Source organism: Leptopilina boulardi, unplaced genomic scaffold (genome assembly GCF_019393585.1).
Source record: "Leptopilina boulardi isolate dan_hultmark-lab unplaced genomic scaffold, ZJU_Lbou_2.1 LbouV2_13, whole genome shotgun sequence".
NCBI classification, from domain to species: Eukaryota; Metazoa; Arthropoda; class Insecta; order Hymenoptera; family Figitidae; genus Leptopilina; species Leptopilina boulardi.
Window position 1 is genome coordinate 872850 of NW_026137674.1, and position 26035 is coordinate 898884.

A 26035-nucleotide genomic window follows, 5' to 3' on the forward strand; every position below is an offset into this window, starting at 1 on the left:
GACACTGAAGGCAAGAACTAGAGGCTAGTCGCAAAATCTAATTAATTGCAGTACAACTTCTTGACTCTTCCGAGCAACATCTCCTGGCTCTAGCCTGGTAAGTGTTGCGAGACCTCAAGAACGCCGCGACTTAGCCCGTCTGCGCGTCGGACCCCCGTGTAGAACTTAGATTAAAAGTATAACACGAAAGGCGGACGAAAAATAAAATAGAAGTCTTCTAACCGACGAAGTCCACGTGAGAGCTGTAGCGGGAGAAATTCGGTTTAGTAAATAAATTTTACTAAATCGAATTTTGTTTAATAAATAACCGGCCAGTCCGTGCGTGTAGCGCCTGCGCCGTTTCGTTACAGTGGCCCCACAACGCAATGTTAAAAACATTTATTCGGGTAAACCAAATAATTTTTAACCTGTAAAAATTCGAACAATAGGTTGTAAAGACAACCAAGTTAAGTGTAATTAAAAGCGTTCTTGCCCGACGACAACAAGAATATCTCTAGCTGACGTCGGTAGTCGTAAGTAAATTCTGTATCGTTCAACATTAACCACTCTATTTTGTATTAAACTTTTAAATTCACTTGTTAACCACAATATTTTCTTTCCTAAATAAAAGAACAAATATAAATAAAATTACTAAATTTTACTTACCTTTCAACTGAACTCCTTTTGCTTTAACACCATAACTAATTGATTTTCAACCAATCATTCAAAGAAAAACAACGAAGCAGAGCGCAACTTTTAAAAGTAAGATAACGATCCCGCAAAATTTAAACAGGGTCCTTCAGACCTTGGCAGCTTGGTGCCTCCCCTAAACTAAAATTTAGGGCCATCTCAAAAGCTCGATTTAAATAATAAAATTTAAATAAATAAATTTCTGGTTTGTAACAGTAACATTGTCATTTTGAAATCCGTATAACTATAACAAAAGTTAATGGAGTTTCATTTATCTATAATGAATTTTAATGCATTTTTCATGTACTTTTCAGAAATGTTAACAAAATTAAAAAAAAAAATTTTCCACCCCTTTTTTTTCAAAATCAACCCGTATTTTTCGATTTTCACCCCTTCGGGAATTTTTTTTTTTATTTTTTTTATTTTCATTAGAAAGCTGAGGTTTTTTCCTATGAGCTATGTAAATATGAAAGTGGGACAACAATAATTTTGTAAGAAACATAATATTAAATTAGGCGGTGCCTACCTAAATCCTCAAAGATGATCTCCAGGTATACTCGGGGGTTTTTGGGGTCGCTGATTACGAATCTGTTGTTAGTTTTTCAAAATTCATAACAGCCTGTGCATATGTCTGACAAAGAATTTAAAAAGCAATCGAATTTACTTAAAACTTATCACTCAAAGGTTTTCAGTGTCATCTAAATGCAAATTTAGATTTTAGAAATTAAATCATTCATATTAAATGAAATATGGCGAAAATCAATAATGTCAATATTAAATAAGAAAAATAACTATAAAATTCTACCCCTGCCATTAGCTAGTAAATATGTAGTTTAACAGTTATCTACAACCCCAGAGTGTACCACGTGTAGGTGTGCGGCAGGATTTTACACTCCTTATTTTTTTTAAAATTTTTTTTGTAATTTTTGGATTTTTTTGAATTTTTTAAATCTGACTTCATATTCGTAATCAGCGACCTCAAAAACATTCTGATATAATTGTGTGAGATAATTGTTTGATAAGATAATGTATGTAGCCTTAGATTTAATGTAATAAAATTATTCTTCAAAATAGTCTACTTTTGAGCAGCCATATTGGATTTTAGTTTTTAAATTTTCAAAATTTGACTGCAAATTCGAATTCAGCGTCGAAAATACCATAAATAACGTATGTCTGATGTAAATTTACTTATTTTTTGTGCCTTTTATCAATTTTTTTGTATGTACGTCTATAGACGTACCTCACACTGGAAGGCCACTTTAGAATGTACGTCTATAGGCGTACCCTCACACTCAAGGGGTTAATATTCTGTTTCTCACAAAATTATTGTTGTCCCATTTTCATATTTACATAGCTCATGGGAAAAAACCTCAGCTTTCCAATGAAAATAAAAAAAAATACCCGAAGGGGTGAAAATCGAAAAATAAGGGTTGATTTTGAGAAAAAGGGATTAAAAATTTTTTTTTTAAATTTCGTATACATTTTTGAAAAGGACGTGAAAAATGCATTAAAATTCATTATGGATAAATTAAAATCCATTAACTTTTGTCATAGTTATACGGATTTGAAAATGACAATGTTACCCTTAACGTCAAAACTTCAACCCCCTCTACTTTCTACAAATATTTTTTTAATGAGTTTATATTTTAGGGATTTATTACTATCATATAGGACAACAATTTACCAAAGTATGAAGCCAATCCCAGAAGATTGACTTTTTGGGCTGGGGCGATTGAAAAAGAATCTCTCATAAGTGGAAAAATTCCACACGAGACAGACCAATTGAACAAAATATAAAGAGGTTCGACGAAGGAGGAACAGTAAGACTTCAAAAGAGAGGGCGAAATATCATCAGGTCCAGCACCCTTATTAACATCAAGTGATTTAAGTTTTAATGCAATTGTTTCTTTAGTAACATGAGAGGAAGTTATAAAATTATTGTCGTGAAAATTAAAATTAAAATTGTCAACGAAATTATTGACTGGCGGGATAGTATAAACAGAATTAAAGTAGGATTTAAAATAATTAGCAATATCAGTACTGTTGTCAGCTATAGTAGATCTACAAAAGACTTCACCGGGAATTCTGGAATCCTTGCGCGAATTATTTACATAATTCCAAAAGTATTTAGGTATAGATATTATAGAATTTTCAACTCAAGTGATGTAATCATTATAACAAAGTTTTGACTTAGACTTGCATTCAGTTCTTAGACGAGAAAAAATTATTATTATATTATTCATGTATGTTTATTTCAATGTTAATGCTTTCTCCACGAGAAAACAAATTTTCTTGCTGATCGTAAGGAAGAATTTACAACTTGTTTCTGTTTGTAAATAAATACATAGCGAATATTATGTGACGCTCCGCGACAAAAAGTGAATTTTTAGGTTATGTTTTTGGTTGTTGAAGTGAAAATACATAAAGAGGATCAACTCTTTATACAAACTATTGATGTTTAAGTCTTATTACATTTAAAACATTCAATAAAATCTATTTTTGATTTTGCCGAATTAAAATAGAACTTTTTATTGAGGTAAAATTATCACTAAATGTAACCTAAAAATTTTGAGAGCTTCGGTATCCTTAGTCGCGGAGCGTCACATAATAATGATATACAGAAAATTTGCGTGTTTTTTAATTTCGATTATCCGGATTGATTCGCATATCTGAACAACTGCCTGCATCTATTAGTCCGGACAAACGGGTTTCTACTGTTCCCAATCAGCACGAAAACTTGCATCAAACTTGTTAGAAGCTTGCCGTGCAAGATGTGCAAGATTGCAGTGCAAACATGTAGCAACAAAATGTTCTCTTACGGCAAGCTTGCAGGGCAACGTTGGCACAAGCTTGCTACAAGTTTGCAAAACTTAACACGATGCGCAGTTGTAAACGGAAGCTCCTACGGCTCGCAATAAATTTTTTAACCTCCCATGCAGGGTGCCTTTTGTGTTTATGTAGAAACAAATTGTTCCTAAAAATTTTTTTTTAATATTATACAAGCTTGCAGTCAGCTTTTTGCAAGTTTGCTTAACTACCTTGCCACAAAAGAAAATTTTGTTGCTTGCTCAAAACTTGCTACATGTTTGCACTGCAATCTTGCACGACAAATTTCACTGCAAGTTTGCTGGAAGTTTTCGTACCGATTGGGTAAGTATCATATTTCCAATACCCAGATTGCAAAGTTTTCTGAAAATTGTACACTGAGAAAAAATGCTATTGAATCAATGAAATATTAGTTTGTCGCATCAAACGACATATTCAATATCGTTCGAAGACATTTTCTACTATTTCAAAAGCATATGCTATAAATTATTACGCCATAGATTTAATAGCATGCACTCTTGTTTACATTTTTGTGCGTTTGATTTCAAGAATATTTGAAGTAAAGAAACCATGCTATTCAATTCAAAGTATACACAATAAATGATATTACAGATTTTATTGAATTAATTTCTATTTTACTTTAAGTCAATAGTATCATGCTAATAATAATTAATCTTTTTGAAAAAATGATTTACCAAACAATTCTTGTTTCCTGATATTCATATGAAGAACATATCTTCAAATTTACTCTTTTTTATACATTTTCACACATCATACACACTTTGAATTCTTAACTTAGAGTCGAACTTTATAACACTTGTCATATATTTCGAAAACCTACACTGAGAAAAAAATACTGTTGAATCAAATAGTTCAATGCTATTGAATTTCCCGTTATTGCTTCAATAACAATTTTATTGATTGAAAAGTATATTACATAAAATGAAAAAACGAAACTATTTAAATCAAAAGTATGGTAATGTAAAATTAATGCCATTGTGTAAATTGATGCTATAGTTAATCTATTTATATCAACAGAATAATTTATTAATTCTTTGACAATTTTTATTTGAAGCATCTAAAAGGTAAATTTGAAGAAAATGTGTATAAGTTTGAATCATACGAAAAATTGTTTACATCAATGAAGCGAGCTCTTAGAAACGAAAGCATATGCTTTCGTTTTAATGAATGGTGTTATTGCGGGCTGCCTATAGTAGATGCTATAAAAATCGTGACACTATGCATTTGAGACATTGATACCCAACTTATTAAAACATTCTTAACTATTGTCACCAAAATAATGACATGACTTATTATGTCAATTAACTAAACTTTTAATTTATTAAATTATTATTGTAATAAATGGCGTCATTGCGGGCAATCTGTATAATAGATTTTTAAATGTAACTATAAAAAGATTTTTTTCCCTTTTTCTAAAATTTTATTTATATATAATATAAAGCTTATAAATAAAAATTTATAAATTCATAAAAATTTTATTTTTTGATTAAGTTCAAAATTTTAAAAACCCATATGATATGTTTAGAATTATAAAAAAATTTATTTTACTATTTTATAATTTTTCGTATTTCTTCGAAACATAAAACTTAAAAATATTTAATTATCAATTAAATTATATTAATATTAATAATAATATTCTTTTATTTACTTAATATGAAAAAATCTTGAGGACGAAAGACTGTAAAGTAATCGTTGAATGCTATGAAGCTACTGTTTTACGTTGGACTTCGGTGGTTCTAGTCAATCACGAAAGTTAAGCAACGTTGATCGCGGTTAGTACTTTGATGGGTGACCACTAAGGAATACCAAGTTTTTCAGGCTTCAAAAAAAAATATATATGTGTGTGAGTGTGTGTGTATGGAAGGGTAAATTCTTTCGATTTAAATATATATATATATAGGTGTGGTGTGTATGTGAGAGTGCGAAATAAAAAAAAATAAATATATAGAAGTGTGAACATGAGAAATAATTATAATATATAAAAAATTTGTAAGCTTAGATTAGTTTTTTTAATTTATCGTTGTTTTCATTTAACCTCATAAGAGGATTGAGTTTATAGCATGGTGCTATTAAAGCAATAGTATATGCTATAGATTCTATAGTATATGCTTTAAATTTAAAAACTTTTTCCATTGACTCAAAAGCATATACTATGGATTTTAAAGCATATGCTTTTAAATTTAAAAACTTTTTTCATTGACTCAAAAGCATATTCTATAGATTCGAAAGCATATACTTTTGAATTTAAAAATTTATTTCTTTGATTCAAAAGAATATTCTGTTGACTCAATAAAAATACCTTTACATTAACATAGTTTTCTGTCAATTTAAGAAATATGCTTATGTTTCAATGACAGTGACACTATCGAATCATTAAAATCGGTGCTTTCAAAACAATGACATACACGTTAGGCAGACCGGTATGACACTATTCATAGAATCAAATCCATATGTCATTGATTCAACAGCATTTTTTTCTCAGTGTAACACAGGACATTTTTGAAAATAAATTTGTACGGACGGGGGATCGAACCCGGGTTTGCCGGACGCTAGCGCGAGACCCTAACCACTATGAAACACAACCATTTGTAAAATGAAAAAAAAATCATCCTCATACGGCACAGACAAAATTTTCTTGTGCTCAAGCGATCTTATTGCCTGACGCAAATGGCGGACTAATTTAAAAAGTTTTTTATTGAAATTTTTGAATTACAGTTTTCTAATGAACATAATACTTAAAAAACAAGGAGGGGGTCCTTTATGTTTATTTCATAAACATTTTGCTTGCTCATTGTGTGAAGCAAAAAATTTGCTTCCTTGTGGAGAAAGCTATGAATTTCTCTAATTCAATTAATTGATTTAAAACATTTCGAGTTAAAAATTGATTTAAATTAATTAAATTTTTTGAAAAATTAAGAAAATTTTAATTCATTTTGGGTGTAACATATAGGTACTTTATATATACGAATCGATTCGTTTCCATGCAAGGAATTCAATTATTTTATATATTAACTTGAATTTAAAAAAACACAAAATTTTCTAGCTAAAACATGAATTTTTGATTTTTCAATTTTGATTAATTCTTAAAATTTAAATCAAATCTATACTTTATATATACCAATCGATTCGTTTTAATGTAGGGAATAAAATTATTCTATATGGGCAAATCCACAGAACCAGCCGATTTCATGTTACTCACATATTTTTCTATTTTAGAAGTATTATATTAATTATTTTCATACTTCAACCATTTTGTAATATCTCTGAGAACCTATTGAAATAAGAAAATTGAATAAATGTGAACCTTCTAGTCTTTTATAAAAAATAAAATCGAATTAAGTAGCTTAAAAAATGAAATTTACGGTGTTACTCCAGGTATAAATTTTAATTCTTATAGGTATAACTTGTTCGGCATAGATCCGAACAATTCCAAACTGTGGTGAATTATAGTTTACTTATTGAAGAATGTTTTGAAAGTAATAAAAAATATGTGCTCTTAAATAAAAAGAAATGATAGTCGTTGAAAGTACCGTTACTCATTATTTTATAATAATGAAATGTCTATACATTTTTGTAAATATCTTTTGCGGCGATTATTCGATTTGAATTTTTCAAATTGGAGCTTATTGCTTGTGAACAGACGAACAAATGTATGTATCATAGAATAGAGTGCAATCAGAATTAAAGAAAATATTCCAATAATTATCACTCTATGTTTAAGCGTGAACCATTTTCAACTTAGCCTTTTTTCAGTAGCACAACTACAGGATAAAATATGATGAGTTGAAAACATGTGTGATTATATAAAGACATTAATATAATTCTTGTATGCAAACGCCAAATTATATTTTCAATTTATAACGTCTAAAAATTAAAAATTAAAAATTTTCAAAGTTATATCAAAATCGATGTCAATGAGGTCAGTTTGTTGGTTAAAATAGTTAATATCAAAATTAGTAAGTAAAAAATTTAATTTACAGAAATAAAAAATTAAATGCTAATAAATAAAATATATCATAAAATATGATAAAATAAAAATAATTTATTTTTGATAATTAAAAAATTAATTATTTGTATTTTATCATATTTTATTATTCAAAATGTTTTGCACATATTTTAAATAATATATAAAAAAAACAAAGAAATGCCATTTTTAATTATAATTTCCAAAAGAAAAATAATATTTTCGTTTTTGGCTTTTAACTCAAACGGCATTAAAATAAAATGAATCACGCAAGAAGATAATTGTTCTTGAATATATTTTAAAGAAAGTAAACCATAAATAAAAGGTGTGCTTGCTATTTGGAAAATTTTCATCTTGATAAGTAAAAATCGGCCGGTTCTGTGGATTTGCCCATATATAAACTTGAATTTTAATAAACACAACATTTTTTAGCTAAAATGTAAATTTTTAATTTTTTAACTTTCATTAGTTCTTTAAATTTCAATCAAATCTATATTTTATATATACCAATCGATTCGTCTTGATGTAAGGAAAGCGATTATATTATATATTACCTTAAATTTTTCTATTTAAAAATTTTTTCAATTAAAAAAAAATTTTTGAAAAAAGACGATAAAATTTATTTTTTTGGGTATTTTTAAAAATCCTCTCGTCATTTTTGAGATTAATATGATAAATAAGCCTACCAAATTTTATCCAATCCACTAAAACCTGTTAAAGATATCGTGTTCACAAAAACGATCCACACACACATACACACATACATACATCCGGACAATTATTGATCAGGATCTCATTTAACATGTTTCTATATAAAAAAAAATTTATTTTCACCATGTTTAAAAATTTTATAAACTAAAAGACTACGAAGCTTCCTCCACGAAGGTGCAAAATCATCAAAATAATATTGTTTAATTTATATTAAAATAAATCGTAGGAATGTGATTTCTGGTTAAGGAATGCATTTTAGTACAAAAATTTCTAATTCCACATAATGGAATAAATGGTTCTATAATTGAACTACGTATACTGTCAATTTTATGGCATCTGCATTTGAACGTATGTGAATATGCCGTTTATTATAACAACAGCATGTGCTATTGAATCGAAAGCAATTTGTATTGTTTCAAATATACTTTTATACAAATTAAAAACACTATTTTTTAATACAACAACTTTTTTATTTGAATAATGAGTACACTTATTTGAAATCAAATAATGTTTCTTTGATAAAATAAATTCTATTTTTATCACAACTATTGAAAATGTTTCTATAGAAAACATTAGGCTTTTAGTTTAAAATCATGAATTGTTCTATTTTAATATATTTTAATTTGATTCAAAAAATATGTTATTGTTTCAAAAAATTGATTTCAATATCATTTTTCTTAGTGTACTTTTTTTTCATAAAGCACATCAAATTTGTGAGAATTTGGTGTTTAATAAACAAAAATTTAATAATTTTTAACAAAATTATGAATGTTCGGATGTGAAAGTGGTTATAATCGAAACCACAGGGTTAACTCACCCCATTCAAAAAGATTTATAAGGGTAATTTCTACCAAGATAATATCTTTTAGGAAATCAAGAAACAAGTGTCAACATTTTTTAAAATAAATAAATTAATATTTTAATAAATTCTTTAATAATTATATTTATGATACCTATGTATATTTTGCCACTCAAAATGTGACTATTTTTTCATTCAGTCAAAGTGGTGTAACCCCTTAAATTTTAATTAATTATATAAAAGTAAATAGACTTTTAAATTGGTTGTTTTTACGTAAACTGACTAAATGACTTTGACATCAAAATTAAAATAAATTTGACGTAGAAATGAATTAGAATTTGTCATGAAAGTGGAATCAAATTACATAATCGCTACCCTGAATCAATAAGTTACTATAAAGAATTAATGAATAATTGTTGAAATCGAAAACTAAACTGTATATTACTTTCAATGAGTATGAAAGATCCATCTTGAAGGAATCTTACTTATATCATATTTCTCCCATTGATTGTTAATTTATTTCACATTTTTTTAATGTAGTAGTCTTTCTTGAAATTTAGAAATCAAATTCTAAATGTTTTTATATTATTATTCCATCGCATGGTTATATATATTAAAGAGTTAATATCATTTACAGCCAATTTAATAGACGACGATCTGGATGTTCAAGAAAATCGAAATGAAGTTTCAAAGAAGTCTTTTTGGGAATCGCCACAGTTTTATCCTATTATTGGATGTCTCACAGCATTAGTAGCTCTCTGTTTATTACAAGCTACCTGCACAATTTATCGAGCTTCAAGAAAGAAAACGCCAAAGGTATTATCTCTACTAATTTCACTTGGTTAAATATTTTTTAATAGTTAACAGAATTTGATGTGTAATGTAAGCACATGTTGTCAAAGAAAAACCATGAATTTTTACGAAAAATCCCTAAAAATGACTATGTACCCCCCCCCCCCCTCTGGTGGCCACATTTTTTTACATAGAGAGCTCAAATTTGGTACACTTATGTATTTTTACGTGAAAATTACAGGAAAAATATATCGAACATGATTTCGGATCGATTTACATAGCATTGTCAAGGAAAAATCAAAAATTTTGAAAAATGCGTTTAATTCTCCTAACGCACACACTATTTGACCAAGATAGATCATATTTGGTATATACATGCGTATTTTTGCGTATAGATTACAGGATAAAAATAGCGAGAACGAATGGAATTGATGATCATATTGTTTTTAAGGAAAACTCATATTTTTAGAAAAAATCATGGATTTTTCGAATAAAAAAAGAAGAAAATTTTATCTAAAGGGCTTCAAATTTATACATTTTTACGTATTTCTACGTGTAGATTACAAGAAACATATATAGTAAGCATGATTGGAGTTGATAATCATAGCGTTTTCAAGGAAAAACTGATAATTTTCAATATATGTGACTATGTGTCTATCTATGTGTTTTCATGCTCACATTACAGGAAAAATTAAGCAAAATTGGAATTTTTCCACCTGCCTTCACACTTTAACTCCCTTCAATTTTAGGCTTAAGGGTACGAAACTCTCGGTTTTAATGCGAGTGTAACTCGCACTTGTCCGAATTTTTATTTTAATTAATGGTATTAATGAAGAATCTTTTACTGAGGAAAATGAATTATAGAATTCGGTTTATACAAATACTACGAAATGCATACATAAAATGTTCCTGTTAAACATACTGATTTTATGTACCTAAATATTACGGAGAAAATCGCGCGTATGTAATGTGTTAAAAATGTGACTTCTACCAAATAGTTAGTATATTCGACTAGTTTGAAAGGTCACTTTACATGCTTCATCCACGATATAGATTACAAAATAGCATTATCTAGCTGTCATCATTCAGTATACGAGAAAAAATGGTGCTGAGATTCTAGTAAAAATTCCTATGGAATAGTAATAATCATACTTTTCTATTAAACTATACAACTATCCACAAATTTTTTTTTGACAATTCTATTATATAGAACTTTTAGTAAACATAAAAACACAACTTTTGGCATAATTGATTAAAATTCAAAACGGAAATAAAAATTTTTTTTGTTTTTCGAAAATACTGTGATGTGATTTGTAATTTCACTTTGACTTTCGATTTGATATTGACTTTGACATTAACTTTGACTTGAAAATTTATGAAACTACTATATTACGTGGATATTACGTAAAACAAAAACTTGGATGTCCCTGACATGTTCTTGAGGTATCAAAAGAACATACATCCCTATTGAAAAATCCCATATAGGATCCTATATTGGATACGATAAAATTTCCCAGTAGAAAAAAACTATATAAAATCCTTGAATTTCCATAGGATCCCATATAAATTCGTGTAGGAAAGTGCAACAGAATTTAAAGTAGGAAATGACATAGGAGTTATCATATGTACTTCAATTTGAAAAATCATGTGAATTCCTATGTGATTTCCTCTAAATTTTCTGTCACATTATCTTATGTCAATTCCCTATGTTAATTCTTTATAAATTTCCTATGAAATTTTCTGTATAAAAACGTACAAAAATTCATAATAATAACCTTAATTAATATATTCTTATGTCAAATCCCATATTGTATCCTAGGTGATAACTTATTTTGTTTATATAGATAAAAAATTCCTTGGAAAAATCCCATGTTGAATCTCATATGAAAACTAGTATAAAAATATGATTTCACATAGATTTATATAAAGGAAACAATATAGGATTTCATATGAGAATTTTCAATTGAATACTTTAAGCAGACGTCAGTTTTCAAAAATTAAAAATTATTTAATTAAAAATCAAATAATATCACTGCATTTCATCTGAAAATAAAAATATTTGTGATTTGCAATACACCTTCTGAGTTAGTGTCTCAGCATTTATAGTATTCAAGACTGATCTCAACTGAGAGAGACAAAATATTATCACCATCTGGTGGCGTAAGTATGGAACTATAATGATTTACATTTATATTGAAATTACCCATATAATTTTATATATAATTTCCCATATAATTTGTAACAATCCATATCGTTTTCTATCTCCTCGGATAAATATGCCGTTCCCGGTTGTTTCCCTACTTCCTAATTTCTCGCGTCAGCCGTAAGCGTAATTGTCTACGACAATGATCGGTCGTTAACTGAATCATATATTCGGGTGTCATCGTGCCATATACGAAGGATGTCATGGGTCACGATGACGATTGCGGTCGATCCTCTCATCAGAGAGAACCGAGACTTCTTACCGTAGAAGCACCTTCCGTCATGATTTTTCGCGCGTAATCGATGCGCTGATTCGCATCTTTATAAATTGTTGTAAACGCGCATTTTATTTCATTAAATATTTTGTTTGTTCAATATAATATTTTGTTTATTTTGTGTTCACACATCCCAAGGATTATCCTTCAGGAACTCCGATGTGCGCCACAGCGATTCGACGATCTGCGAACTGGTAAGTTCGATCAATCGATCTCTATTCCTCATCTGTATGGACTCGTCTCGGATCAATTGCTCGCAGCTGCTCATTTGATTGCGTCGCAGGTCGAATCGCCTTTTTTGAGTTTTGGATTTCGCTTGGTTTTTCGCTCAATTTATTTGTATCGGCTATCGCGAGCCGAACCCCCACTTTCTATTTAATTTAAAATATCTAAAGTCTCGCGAAGTTCGTTACAAATTTCCTACAAATATATAGGAAATTATCTAAGAAATTAAAAGGGAAATTATATATCAATATGATCTACATCATTATTAAAATTATCTATAAAATTTTCTATATAATTTCCTAATATATGTAGAAAATTATATGAGAAATTATATGGGAAATTATATAGGATATTATGTAGGAAATTATATGGTTAATTTTAATATAAATGTAGATCATTATATTTCCACACCTACTCCGCCAAATGGTGATAATATTGTGTCTTTTACAGTTGAGATCAGTCTGGAATACTATAAAAGCTGAGACTTTAACTCAGTAGGTGTATTGCAAATAACAAATATTTTTCTTTTCAGGTGAAATTTTTTTTCTCTTTTAAATTTTTTATTAAAACGAATAGTTTAGTTTCTAGAGACCAAAAACCGAGAAATTTTAATTGTTAAATTTAATTAAGTTTTAAAACATAAATCATCGTATCTCTGACAATTATTAATGAATTTGATTCAAATTTGATATCTACACGTATTATAGTCTACTGAAGGCGACAAAATAATAAAAAAAATTAAAAAATCATTAATTGTTTAAATTTTTTTTTAATAAAAATCGAAACCAGTTGATAATAATGTTTTCTTACTTTCATCGACAAAATTTTTGCGGGCAACTTTGTAGTTCAGGAAACTTCCAGTTAGACATTTGTTTATCACTATATAAGGAAGTTTTCTGTAAAAACTTACTTACTTGCGCGCTAACCGCGCTTTCTTACAACTTCAATAACTTTAAAAGTTTTCTATGAATTTATTTAATATTTTACAGAAAACTTCCTTATATAGTGATAAACAAATGTCTCACTGGAAGTTTTCTCAACTACAAAGTTCCCCGCAGACATTTTGACGATGAAAGTAAGAAAACGTTATCATCAACTGGTCTCAATTTTTATTTTAAAAAATTTACACAATTAATAATTTTTTAATTTATTATTATTTTGTCGCCTTCAGTAGACCATAATACGTGTAGATATCAAATTTGAATCAAATTCATTAATAATTGTCGGAGATACGATGATTTATGTTTTAAAACTTAATTAAATTTAACAATTTAAATTTCTCGGTTTTTGGTCTCTAAACTATTCGTTTTATTAAAAAATTTAAAAGAGAAAAAAGATGCGCCTTTCAATTTCCTACAATGTAGTATTTTTAAAAGTCAAAATTTTGAATTTCAATTTTTTTCATTTTTTCGAACGTTTGACTGGCTCTACGGAGTTCAGCCGTGTGGAGAGCGAGTTCTAATATCCAGCTCCTCATATAGGGTTTTTCAATAGGGATTGCTCTAAGCACATCAAATTCAGACATAAACTTATAAAAACGTTGCATCGCAAAAATTTTGATATGTTTTTTGTATTCATTTGATATGTTAGGAAAACTGTGTTATGAGCAAGAAAGCAAACAATGATTATTAAAATTTCTTGAATGTAAGTATTTTTCATGTGGATTACAGTGGACATAAAATAACATGAAAACATTAATAGACGGGAAATAGTGTTTGTATATTGTTTTCTTCCATCTAATAATTTTAAGTAAATGATCTAATTGAAAATAATTAACAAATGAATACACTTATTTTTCTTATGGTTTATTTTTTAATGATTCTATACCTGCTGGAAAATGTTATTTTTAAGAAATTAATAAAGGAAGGAGATGTTTTATCTTTGGTACTTTTTTTTAAATTTAATAAAAACATTTTAATCCAGATATATTTTTAAACTAATTAATATTTTATTTAAATAAAACTGATTATATTAATATTTTTTTTACTTTGAAATACTAAAGATTAAATAATGAACAAATTTAAAAATTTAAATGTTTGTAAAATAAATAAGGGAGAGTGGGGAGTTGTGGTCCAGGTTTTGTTTTTCGATCAAAACTATTATATAAATTTTTTTTTGATTATTCTATTATAGGTATAGAACTTTTAGAACACGTAAAAACACAACTTTTGACATAATGGATTATAATTAAAATTCAAAACGGAAATAGAAATTTTTCTTGTTTTTCGAAAATACTGGTTTTATGACTTTACAAAAACAGTGGGGAGTTGTGCTCCTCCGTTGAAAATTGAAAATAAAGACACATCTTTTAGAATATTCTTTATTTAAACTATGAAATGTGAAAAAGTAAGCTAACTTACATAAAATAAAGTAATAGATAATATAATAAAAGATTGATTTTAGATAATTTAGAGTAAATCAAATTATTTTGAAAATAATTGAATGAAACTAGGTAATTAATTGCATTTACAGTGAATACAGATGTATAAAGTCTCATTTCACTAAAGAACAATATTTAAATTGCATAAAACTTTCTAATAATTTATAAATAATGCAAACTAATAATAGAGAGTGAGTATTAGAATTGAAAACGGTTAAATATGATGTGAGGCACAACTCCCCATTTTTTACATCTTCAAAACAATCATAAGAACAATTAATACATACATTAAATGTTTATGAGAATTTTTTTCTGTACGTCGAAAGTAATTAATGACAGCTAATTTTTGTGCATTAAATATTGTGATCACTTTGAAAAAATTAGTGGAGATGACTTAAACATAAAGAGACAAAAAAACTTTAAGAAAAAAATTTTAACTCACTATTTGTAAAAACTCGAAAAATGCTTCCAAAGATGATGGGTACCACTTAAAAAGTAAGTTCTTAAGGAGAAAAGAATATACCAATAGTTGAAATTTGTCATATTAATTGCCATAATAAATAATTAAGGTGGAGCACGACTCTCTACTCTCCCCTAATATTTCTGGTAGTAAAAATTACTAATAGTAATTATTACAGTAGTCACTTTTAAAAATTGCTCCAGATGTAATAAAAATTGCTTTAGGATTTTTAAATTTTGTATTACTTTTTACATACGACCATTCGACATTTTTTAAATATTACTAGTAGAAATTCTAATAAGTAATTCAGCGGAATATAAAAATTGCATCTTCAAGAAACAACTTTTACTATTGCAGAAGAAACTTTTTACTCAAAAAAGTAGTAATTCGTATCATTACTAATATACACCTCTGTGTGTGTGTGTATGATATGACGTCACTACGGTCATGCACAGCGATCTTAGCCTGACGTCCAAGTATGCAATTCATGTATGTGGCACTCCACGTGAAGAGATCTAAGTCGAAATTTAAAATGTCTAGGATCAGGTTAAAAGTTTGCCTAAACTGTAGTCCTATTACATACAATTACAAATACCAAATATTATTAATTTATTTAAACAAGTGTAAAAACTAGAGGGGGTCAAATTTTGGACTTTTTGTCTCGCATGACATTTTTAAAAAATTTATAGTTCCTATAAAACAAAACGAAAAAATGTTTGCAATATATGAATTATGTATTACATTGTTCTTTAAAACTTTATTAATGATAATTTTTTAACGCTCTCTGCATTTTACAGGGTTGAGAATGTCATTATTTCAATGCCTGCATGACGCTCGTTGTTTTATTTTAAAAAATTTTTATTTTAGAAATAAATTAAGTTCTAAACGAATAAAGAAATAAATTGAATGTCATTACTTCACAAGCAAGAAAAAACGAGCATCATGTGACAAAACGAAACAAAAGAAACAAAATAAAAGACAAAAAACTTCATAAGTAACAACAAAATTTTTTGACTGTAATAAATACAGAAACGCAGTTTTTGGCATAACTAAACAAAAATTTAAAAAAGTGAAAACTTAATCGAACATAAATTTTCAATTACAATAATAATGAAAAAATTACACCTATTAATTAACTGTTTATAAAAAATTTACAAACTTTCGTCTTTACAAGTTTAAACATACAAAATTTTAATTTTTTTCTATATTCATTTAGAACTTAACTTATTTCGAAAATTAAAACTTTTTCAAAATTAAGGGGGGAACACCAGTTGTAACTTTCGAAAAATCAATTTTTTTTGTGCATTTTCTTAAAGTATACATATTTAGAAATGTGTCTGTAAATTTCAAAGTTGATCCGGTGAAAAATAAATGAGATATACAGAACACTGCATCGGCGCGTCCCGTGGCTTCATACAAGGTGGCCAGCCATACCTGACCCTAACGACAGATGGCCTTTTCCTATGATTTAGAAACGGCAACCACTGCGGAAGAGTTATTATATGGTCCAGGAATCGATGACTCTTTGTAAATTGGAAACAAAATTTCTTCTGAACAAAAAAAAGTAAGTTGAAACTTTGAATGCGTTTTTCTCAAAATGACATTTTCCAAGTCGGTGACCACGATTACTCGAATACCATTAAACCGATTTATTTAAAATTTAGTGTGCTTCATTTACACATATAAGTCTAGTTCGTGATCGAAGGATTTTTTTTTTATGCAAAACTTTTTTTTATATAGCTGAAAATCGACCGTATTTTTTTAACGAAAATCATACTTTTGACTTTGACAGGTCGCCATTTTGTCAAATTTTTTTTTTAATCCTTCGATCACAAACTAGATAATCTTATAATAAATGTAAATCAATTTCATTTTTGTATTTCAGACGAAGTATACTTGCAGAATGCTGGTCACCGCAATTCGCCTTTTTTCTTAAGACGCCACTTCAATGGCTCATATCTCCAAAAGTTTTTGTTAAAAAATTTTTTTTTTCTTTTAAATTACAGCTTTTTACATGTACTTTTAACTAATTAATAGTATTCTTTAAAAAGATTCATTGTTCTTTTGGAAAATATTCTTGAAAAAAGCATTATTTTTTGAGTTACAACTGGTGTTCCCCCCTTAAGCAACAAACGTAATGTAGACATTAAAATAATGACAGTCTCAACCCTGTAAAATGCAGAGAGCATCAAAAAATTATCATTAATAAAGTTTTAAATATGTATGCAATACATAATACTTAATGTAAGCATAATACAGCCCTACAACGCGCGTGGATGCGGCGCACTGCAGAAGTAAATGCTCAATTTGACAAGTAAAATCTGCCTGTCCCATTTTTTGACCTCTACCTTTTTTTAAAAAAAAGCCTGAGCTTTATGAAAAAAATTTCCATTTTATAGAAAAATGCAATTTTATTTTTTATTTTCGTTTTTCTAGGTCAAATTTTTTTTATTTTTTAAAATTGTTTTAACCATTAAAAAGTGCGTAAAAAGAGCTACAAAATTAATATATTGCAAACATTTTTTCGTTTTGTTTTATAGGAACTATAAATTTTTCAAATATGCCATGCAAGACAAAAAGTTCATAGTTTAACCCCCTCTAGTTTTTACATTTGTTTATATAAATTAATAATATTTGGTATTTGTAATTGTATCCAATACGACTACATTATGTCAAATCTACAAATGTTCTGTAATACTTCAGTCACAAATGTCATTAAATGTTTGATTCTGTTTGTTGTAAGATTCCTATTTGAATTTTTTTTCATTAATAATGCCTTGCAATATAATTTTGTCAATTTTTATGCCAACATCAATTTTATTAATATTTGAATATTATATAACATAGAATTTCAATATTTATTGGATATTGAAACTGCACCGAAACATAAATTATTTGATTTTCAACAAAGAATTAATATACAGTTTGCTCAAATCTATACAGTACTTAAAATTAGTCGAATTGTAAAATTTAGTCATTTTTGGTTGGTTTAAATTAATTTGAGAACTTTTAAAAGTTTTGAATTTTGTACATTCTTGTAATTTATATTTATATTAGAAATTTAATATTTCCTTTGTTTTATATTTAAGTAATTTTTAAATTCTTTGCGTAAAAAATTACTATAAGACTTGCAATTTGTTGAGTCTTAGCAATTTTTTTTACATCACACTATTCTTATATATAATAATATTCTTGTAAGATAAAGTTAAATATAACTAAATTTTTATTTACTTATATTATATTGAATTTTTTATAAGAATATTATTATACATATATATATATATATATATATAAATTGCTAATATTAAATATTAAATAATAATATAAATCACTATTATGAGTAATGTAAATAATATTAGTTAATTAAAAAAATTTTACTGTATCAATTTTTTGGAGAAAATTGAAATTTATAGGTATGTACTGTCCACTTGACTGAAGAAAATATTTATTTCCTTTCAAATTAAAAAGTAAAAGGTAATAAATTCTAAAATACATCAATTAAAAGATTTAACAATTTTTACATTGAGAAAACTGTTTGGTATCATTTACTGAAGTTTGGTTCTCCAAACCAAATTTTTTATTTGATATATGTGCAACTAATCCGTTTGGTTCGGGCTACTAAATTTTTTCGTTGAATCATTTTGTTCGGTCCACCAAATTTTTTTGTTTTGCACAACTAACTTATTGTTTTTAAGCAAACAAAAAATTTAGTTCAATGAAAAAAATTTTTTTCTTTTCTCAACCAAATTATTTTTTGGCTCAGACTTATATTTTTTATTTTTCACTTAATTTTATCACTTTTGTTATCCTCTTTTATTCTTTTCGCTTTATATTACCTACCACCCTATGTCTACTTAAATTAATTTCTATTGCGGAAAAACCTAACACTGCTGGGGATCGAACCCTCAGACTACGCAACGCAAATCAAGAACGCTGACCACTACAATAAGAATCCTAGTGACAATGTGAGTGTAAATTATTTTCATAAAGTATACAGGCTGGAGAAAAACTTCCGTTCTTTTAACAAGCTTTATTTTCTCTGTTCGATATGCATCACTACACACACTTTTTTACTGAATTTCTGAAACACATAAAAATCCCGAAAACACTTGAATAAAACTGGACGACACGAAGAGCGAAGCATGGTTAACGTGTGACATCTGTAAACAGAGAAATAAGCCATATTTACGAGAACAGCGCATGCGCAATTGAGCATTCAGACGGTTTGGTTTGGAGAACCAAATTATTCAGTTAACAGACGCAAAAGCTTGAACGAAATTTTTGGTACAGCCAACTAAATTTCTTGATTGATTGCTTCTTTCGTTACTGTTATGTCAACTAAATTTTTGTAATCTTAACTAAAAGTGCTCAACCAAATTATTTTATTAACATTACATTATTATTTTTCTCAGTGTACATTTATTTTAATTAACATAATTAAGATTAACAAATAAAAATGATTTATATTGTTAAAAATTATTAATATTTTAGAAATGATATACTAATATACTCATTGTAATAAATAATAAACAACTGAAAAATTGTTTGATGGTTTTACAAAATAATAAACCTATCTATTTCATGTGTTTGTTACAAGGAACGTTTCCTAAGAAACTTTCATAGTCTCTCTTGGTCAAGCCCGTCTAGGCGCAGCTCCCAGTACGGTTGAGCCCTGTAGTGTAGGTACACTAGTGATGGTCAAGAGCTCGAATCTCGGGAGTCAGCCGGTTAAAAAATTTTGAGAATGTGTTAGGATTAATAATTTTTTTCATTTCATTAACATTATCAACATCAAATTAAGATGAAATATACCACTCTCTTAATTTATTATATTAATTTTAACTGTATTTTTTTGTAACAAAGTTCTATATTTGTGTTATATAAGATGTTGTTACTGGATTTAAAAAATTTTTGATTGATTTATATAATCGTTACATATCTGTTATAAATCACTAGTAACAGTGTTATATATTTGTTACATCTCTGTTAATCTGTAAAGGTGAAATATTTTTCGATATTTCCAGTTGTTAATTATAAGTATAAATATTTTAAAATAGTGAATTAATGAATATAATACACGTATAGAATGTTAATTAATTAAAGAAAAATTTTTTGAACGCACTGATTATTTTATTTTAATTTATTAAAATAAAACAAGAAAATATATAGGTAGTTCTCTTAACAAACGCACAGGCGCGCAGCTGCACACGCGTCGGAATTCCCATCACCCATCGGTGTGAGGCGCGTCATTGTAGTGGTACCCCAGCAAACACTGTTACAGGTAATTTATAGAACTGTTACAAATTTTTTAAGAACATGTTCTGTAACTTGTTAAGAACCTGTGAGTCACTGGTTCCTCAAAATGTCGTACTTAACGGATATGTAAGATTCTGTAATAGATCTAGCACATGGTTACAAATGTATTTGTAATAGTTCTAGAACTGTTTTGTAACAACTATAAAATGGTGTATAACAATTATTGCAAGATTATTACCTAATAAATACATGCAAAATATTTTTTATTCTTAATAAAAGTATTAAAACTTGATGTAATAGAAAAAGGAAATATTATTATTTAATGAAATCGCTTACATACATTTTCTAAAATATATAACGCTCTCTGGAATCGAACCCCCTAATCTAACGCTCCGCAGGCTAACACGCTAACCATTACGTTATCCTACACTGACAAAATTATATTCTAGATTTAAGAATTTCTTTTTAAATAGGCGCCCAGAATATTCCCCACTTAAAATAAGTGCACTGAGAAAACGATATGTTTAAAGTATAGTCAAAAGTTGGGAAAAATGGCTACACATGGGCATTTTTCTAATATTTAAAATTCTCTTTTATGTTTATTAAAATATATTTCTTAAAATGTGTTCAAACAGTAGTGTAAACATTAAAACAAATGTTAGACTAAACTATAGAATGCATTTGATCATAAACTGATTTACTTTTAGTAGTATTTTATGCTTTACTTGGGTACTTATTCGTTTGCGTGTGTCACAATTCGTTTTTCTTCTTCAAGAACGAGTGTATCGTTGTTTATGTATGTTGATTACTGCAAAGTAGTGAAAGAATAAGGTGACTTGTATCGTGAAGAAAAGCGTGAGTATGAAAGCTGTGTCCAATTCAAAACAGGCTGTGTCGAAGCAACCGTGTATGAAGCACGCATGCGTAATGCAGTATTTGTATGTTGCTTGCAGCAAGGTAGTGGAGAAGCAAGGTATGTGTAAAGCTCAATGGATGAGTGGAAAGGAAAGTTGGAAGCATAGGGGGGAGCCCCCCCCAACCGAACCAAAGTGAATTATAATAATCAGTACAAGCAGTGTATTTTCGGTACTTTTAAGCATACAATAGCATCTCAATGATCAAGATCGGTATAGCCGTTCACTGATGTGTTTATATGATACCATCTCGCGAGGGCACATCTGAGCCGTCCCGAGGTGGAGCCGCAGAGATGGGAAGTCCGAGTGTGTGGGAAGCATAAAGTGTAGAGCGGGTCCGAGCTAGAGGCCTGAGACAGACGTAAAATAAATATATCGCCTTAGCGACTAAATAAGACCCTTAAATTGTCTAATAACTAAACGTTTGAAACAATAACAAATGTAAATTAACCAAGGATCCTACAAACTAAAATTTAAAAACTAATAGAAATAAAGTAAACGATTTTAATAACTACGGAAGTAGGTAAGATTAAATAAGTACATTACCCCCAATAAAAAGGGCTCCTATTTCCGAGACAGTTTCTAGGTCTGGATGGAATATAAGATTAATAAGTTTTGCGTCTACATTTGAGATATCATTGAACTTTTTCCTGACAAAGTTAATAAAATTCGGACGGCCAGGACTGAGTAATATGCAGATTGAGCACATGGGGAATAGAACCTATGCCCTCACCACAAGAACAATGTGGAGAGATATTCTAGTTCATTCGCAGAAAATGTGCATCGACGCATATATGGCCCGACCTGAGACGGGTTACCAGATTGATATAATTTCTAGGCAGATCAAAACTCCGAAACCAAGGTCTATCCACCTTGTGATTCACATATTCAAAGTATATCTGAGAGCATCATTGGGGTACGAAAAATTGGCATTGAATATTAAAATTATCTTGGTAATCCTCCTCAATGAGCTTCTTAATCTCATTTCCTTCATCCTAGGATGAGAGAGATAGCCCGTAAAAGGAGCGTTACTAATATTGAGAGTAGAAGCCAATTTAGCAAGTCGGTCGGCTTCAGTGTTACCGTCCAGATCCAGGTGGGCAGGGACCCACAAGAAATTAATCAATTGTCCTTTCTTTGATATCATGAATAATGGGGTCAAGGGAGAAGTTTGCGGACCCTATCCTTCAAAGCAGAGAGGGAACCAAGTGAGTCCGTACAGATAATAGATTTACTTATTTTGTAATCCCTGGCATATTTGCAGGCCTGAAATATGGCAAAAAGTAGACGAAAAACAACCCCTAACTTTAGTACCTTGCCTGAAATTAAGTCCTGGAACGAAAAAACTGGCACGAGTCTCGTCATTGGGCAATTTGTACGACCCATCTGTAAAAATAGATGTAGAGTTTGGATATTGTGCTTGGAGAAAATCGTTTAAGGAAGTTTGATGTGACCTTGATTTCCTGATGTTAAACTCCTCTTTAAGTTTGATAAGACGTGACAACTGAAACATCAAGTCGGACCCAACTTGGTTATAGTAGACAGGCCGCCTCGGTTTTTCTTGGTGTATCAAAAATATCGTAAGTAGGTCTGAGGTGAGCGAACAAAGGTAGAGATGAGGCGTACTTAGGAAAGTTCCGTTGATTTTTACTTTTTAAATCCAAATGTACAAGCCTTTTTGCCGTAGGGTTATCACTCCAGGAGCAAATAAATTGGGATAAAACAAAATAAAAGGGAAAAAAGAAGTTGGGAGTGCGAAATTATCGCAAATCTACGTGCTGGCCAGTCCCAAAAATTGGGAATCAGGGGAAAATCATTTAGCAGAAAGTGTAGAACATGGAAAAAGATTCTAGTCCTTTAATGTTTTCATTTAATTATTTGCCCATTTATTTATTTATATAGACATTTTTTCAAAAGTTTACAATGTATATATATGTCTCAAAACTGTGATAGGCCCCAAACTCGCATCCGCCTCAACTTGAGATTTTAATTCTAAACCAATATCCAGTTATTTATTATTAAATAATCAGTGATGAATTTATAAAAATTTCATCCGTAAATTTAATTATATAAAAAAATTATATAAACAAATAAACAAATCATCATACTGTGAACCTTCATTGAGTGTAATAATTGAATAGTAAATCGAGAGAATGAGAAATGGACCCAGTATCGATCATTTAACCGAAAAAACAGGCTTATAAATAGTGTAGTGCTTAGCAGCTACGCTATATCGAGACTGGGACCATCAGGTTTTCAGACTCTCTCGATTTAAGTTGGAAAACCATTTTATTCAATTAAAATTATTTGATCAAATGTTAGTGTAAAATCAAATTTCCAATAATAATACAATTTTAAACTTAAAATTATATAAAACCGAGGAAATAAATTTTTTTTTTCTTTTCTCTTTTTGTTTATTTTTATTTATTTTAAACTAAAGCTCTCGAAATGCAATCATATATCTGTACTGCCATATAATCCCATTAAAATAAAAAAATCGGACAAGTGCGAGTTACACTCGCATTAAAACCGAGGGTTCTGTACCCTTAAACCTAAAATTTAAGGGGGTTAAAGTGTAAAGGCAGGTAGAAAAATTTCAATTTTGCTTAATTTTTCCTGTAATGTGAGCATAAAAACACATAGATATATTTTTTTGTAATCTACACGTAAAAATGTATAAATTTGAATCCCTTAAGATAAAATTTTCTTCTTCTTTTATTCGAAAAATCCATGATTTTTCTAAAAATATGAGTTTTCCTTAAAAACAATATGATCATCAAGTCCAATAGTGCTCGCTATATTTTTTCTGTAATCTATACGCAAAAATACGTATGTATACCAAATATTAACTGTCTTGGTCAAATAGTGTGTGGTAGGAGGATTAAACGCTTTTTTTCAAAATTTTTGATTTTTCTTTGACAACGCTATGTAAATCGATCCGAATCATGTTCGCTATATTTTTCCTGTAATTTTCACGTAAAAATACATAAGTGTACCAAATTTGAGATCTCTATGTAAAAAAATGTGGCCACTAGGGGGGGAGGGTACATAGTCATTTTTAGGGATTTTTCGTAAAAATCCATGGTTTTTCCTTGACAACGCTATGATAATCAATTCCTATGAGATTCGTTATATTTTTCCTGTAATCTACACGTCAAAATACATATGTGTACCAAATTTCAGCCCTCTAGATAAATTTGTGTGGCCGCTAGAGGGGGGGGGGTACATGCCTTACTTCACTAGTCTCATTAATAGGGTTCCCCCTTCGGGTACGGAACCCTAAAAAGAAAAAAAAACCCACCAACCTTAAAAATTGTAAACGTGTAAATTTAAATAAGTGTAACTTAAGCCGCTGATAAATACGAAAGAAAGGTAAAGTTATACGGAAACAGGAGAAAGCAACAAGACAAACATACCGTAAGCCTAGCTGTCCGTGAAAGCAGGTGAGTACGTATGACGTCAGATCGTTGATGGCCTGAAGATGTACTGGAGCCACTTCGATTAACCCATGTGTTTGAGTATCCGTGAAATTAGTTAATAGTGACGTTTGAACTTCAATATCCTTTCGATGTGTCGGGACCACTTCCTTTAAATTTGGAAATCCATTTTGAGTTAAAGAATTCAATGAGATGCAATAGAGACCACACTTATAAATTATTTATTTAGATAGTCGTATACGAGACCCGATTTAATGTACAAGACGTACATAAAAGCAGGGATAAAATTACACTAAATGCACAGACTCGAAACACACACCGGTTGTTGAAGACATAACCTTAACCGGCCACGTGCGTGTAATAAGAGTATAAAGTATGAAAGTTAAAAGTACTGCTAAGTGTCACAGACGAATTTAAATTTAGAATATTTGTAGAAGCTTAATGCTCAGATACCAAAAAAACTAGGGTAGGCGAATAAAAAATTATATCACCATTCACTATATCTGAAACATAACTATCCCCTCCGAAGACCAACAACGGAGTCTTCACAGTTCGTTCAACAGTTGAGTAAAACGTATGTCCCCCACCACGCAACTTCTGCCAGGACTGAATGTGAAACTCTAGGCACCCGTAAAAATTGTTTACTTAAACATTATTTATAAAACTTTTTAAAAATTTGTAAATAAGTTTACTAGTAGCATTTACTTTTAATAAAGCAGTTCAAAAAGATAAAAGTTAATTATTATCAACAATTATAGATTATAAAACCATATATATTTTAACAGGGCGCCAAGTTTTTTTATTACGCAGCTGAACCTATCACACTAAAAAATGGGATTTCATAATAAGTCTTTTCATTTAATGTTAAATATTTTATATATTTTATTATTATTAGTTTATTATTGTTTATTTAAAAATTTTAAAAAATTTATTTTGAAACTTTGCTTTTATGTTTGTCTTAATCACATGAAAAAATCTGTTATTCTATAAATTTTAATATAATTTGTATTCTATTTAGTTATTTATTACAATATAAAATAAATTACTATTTCTTGTGCTAAATAATTTTTAACTTTATTTTTATTCTGTTTTTTTAAATAGATT

At 28.9% G+C, this 26035-nt stretch overlaps 1 protein-coding gene across 4 annotated transcripts in view; it reads left to right on the forward strand.

Moving 5' to 3' along the window:
- Nucleotides 1–26035, forward strand: part of LOC127291229 (uncharacterized) — a 247834-nt gene that overhangs the window by 194316 nt on the left and 27483 nt on the right. For 3 of the 4 annotated variants that reach the window (XM_051320210.1, XM_051320211.1, XM_051320209.1), the window contains exon 16: nt 9628–9806. In XM_051320210.1, the coding sequence (XP_051176167.1) occupies nt 9628–9806 (179 nt within the window). Of the gene's footprint in view, nt 1–9627; nt 9807–17209; nt 17473–26035 lie in introns of those variants that run through there. The other variant, XM_051320212.1, reaches the window with a different exon arrangement.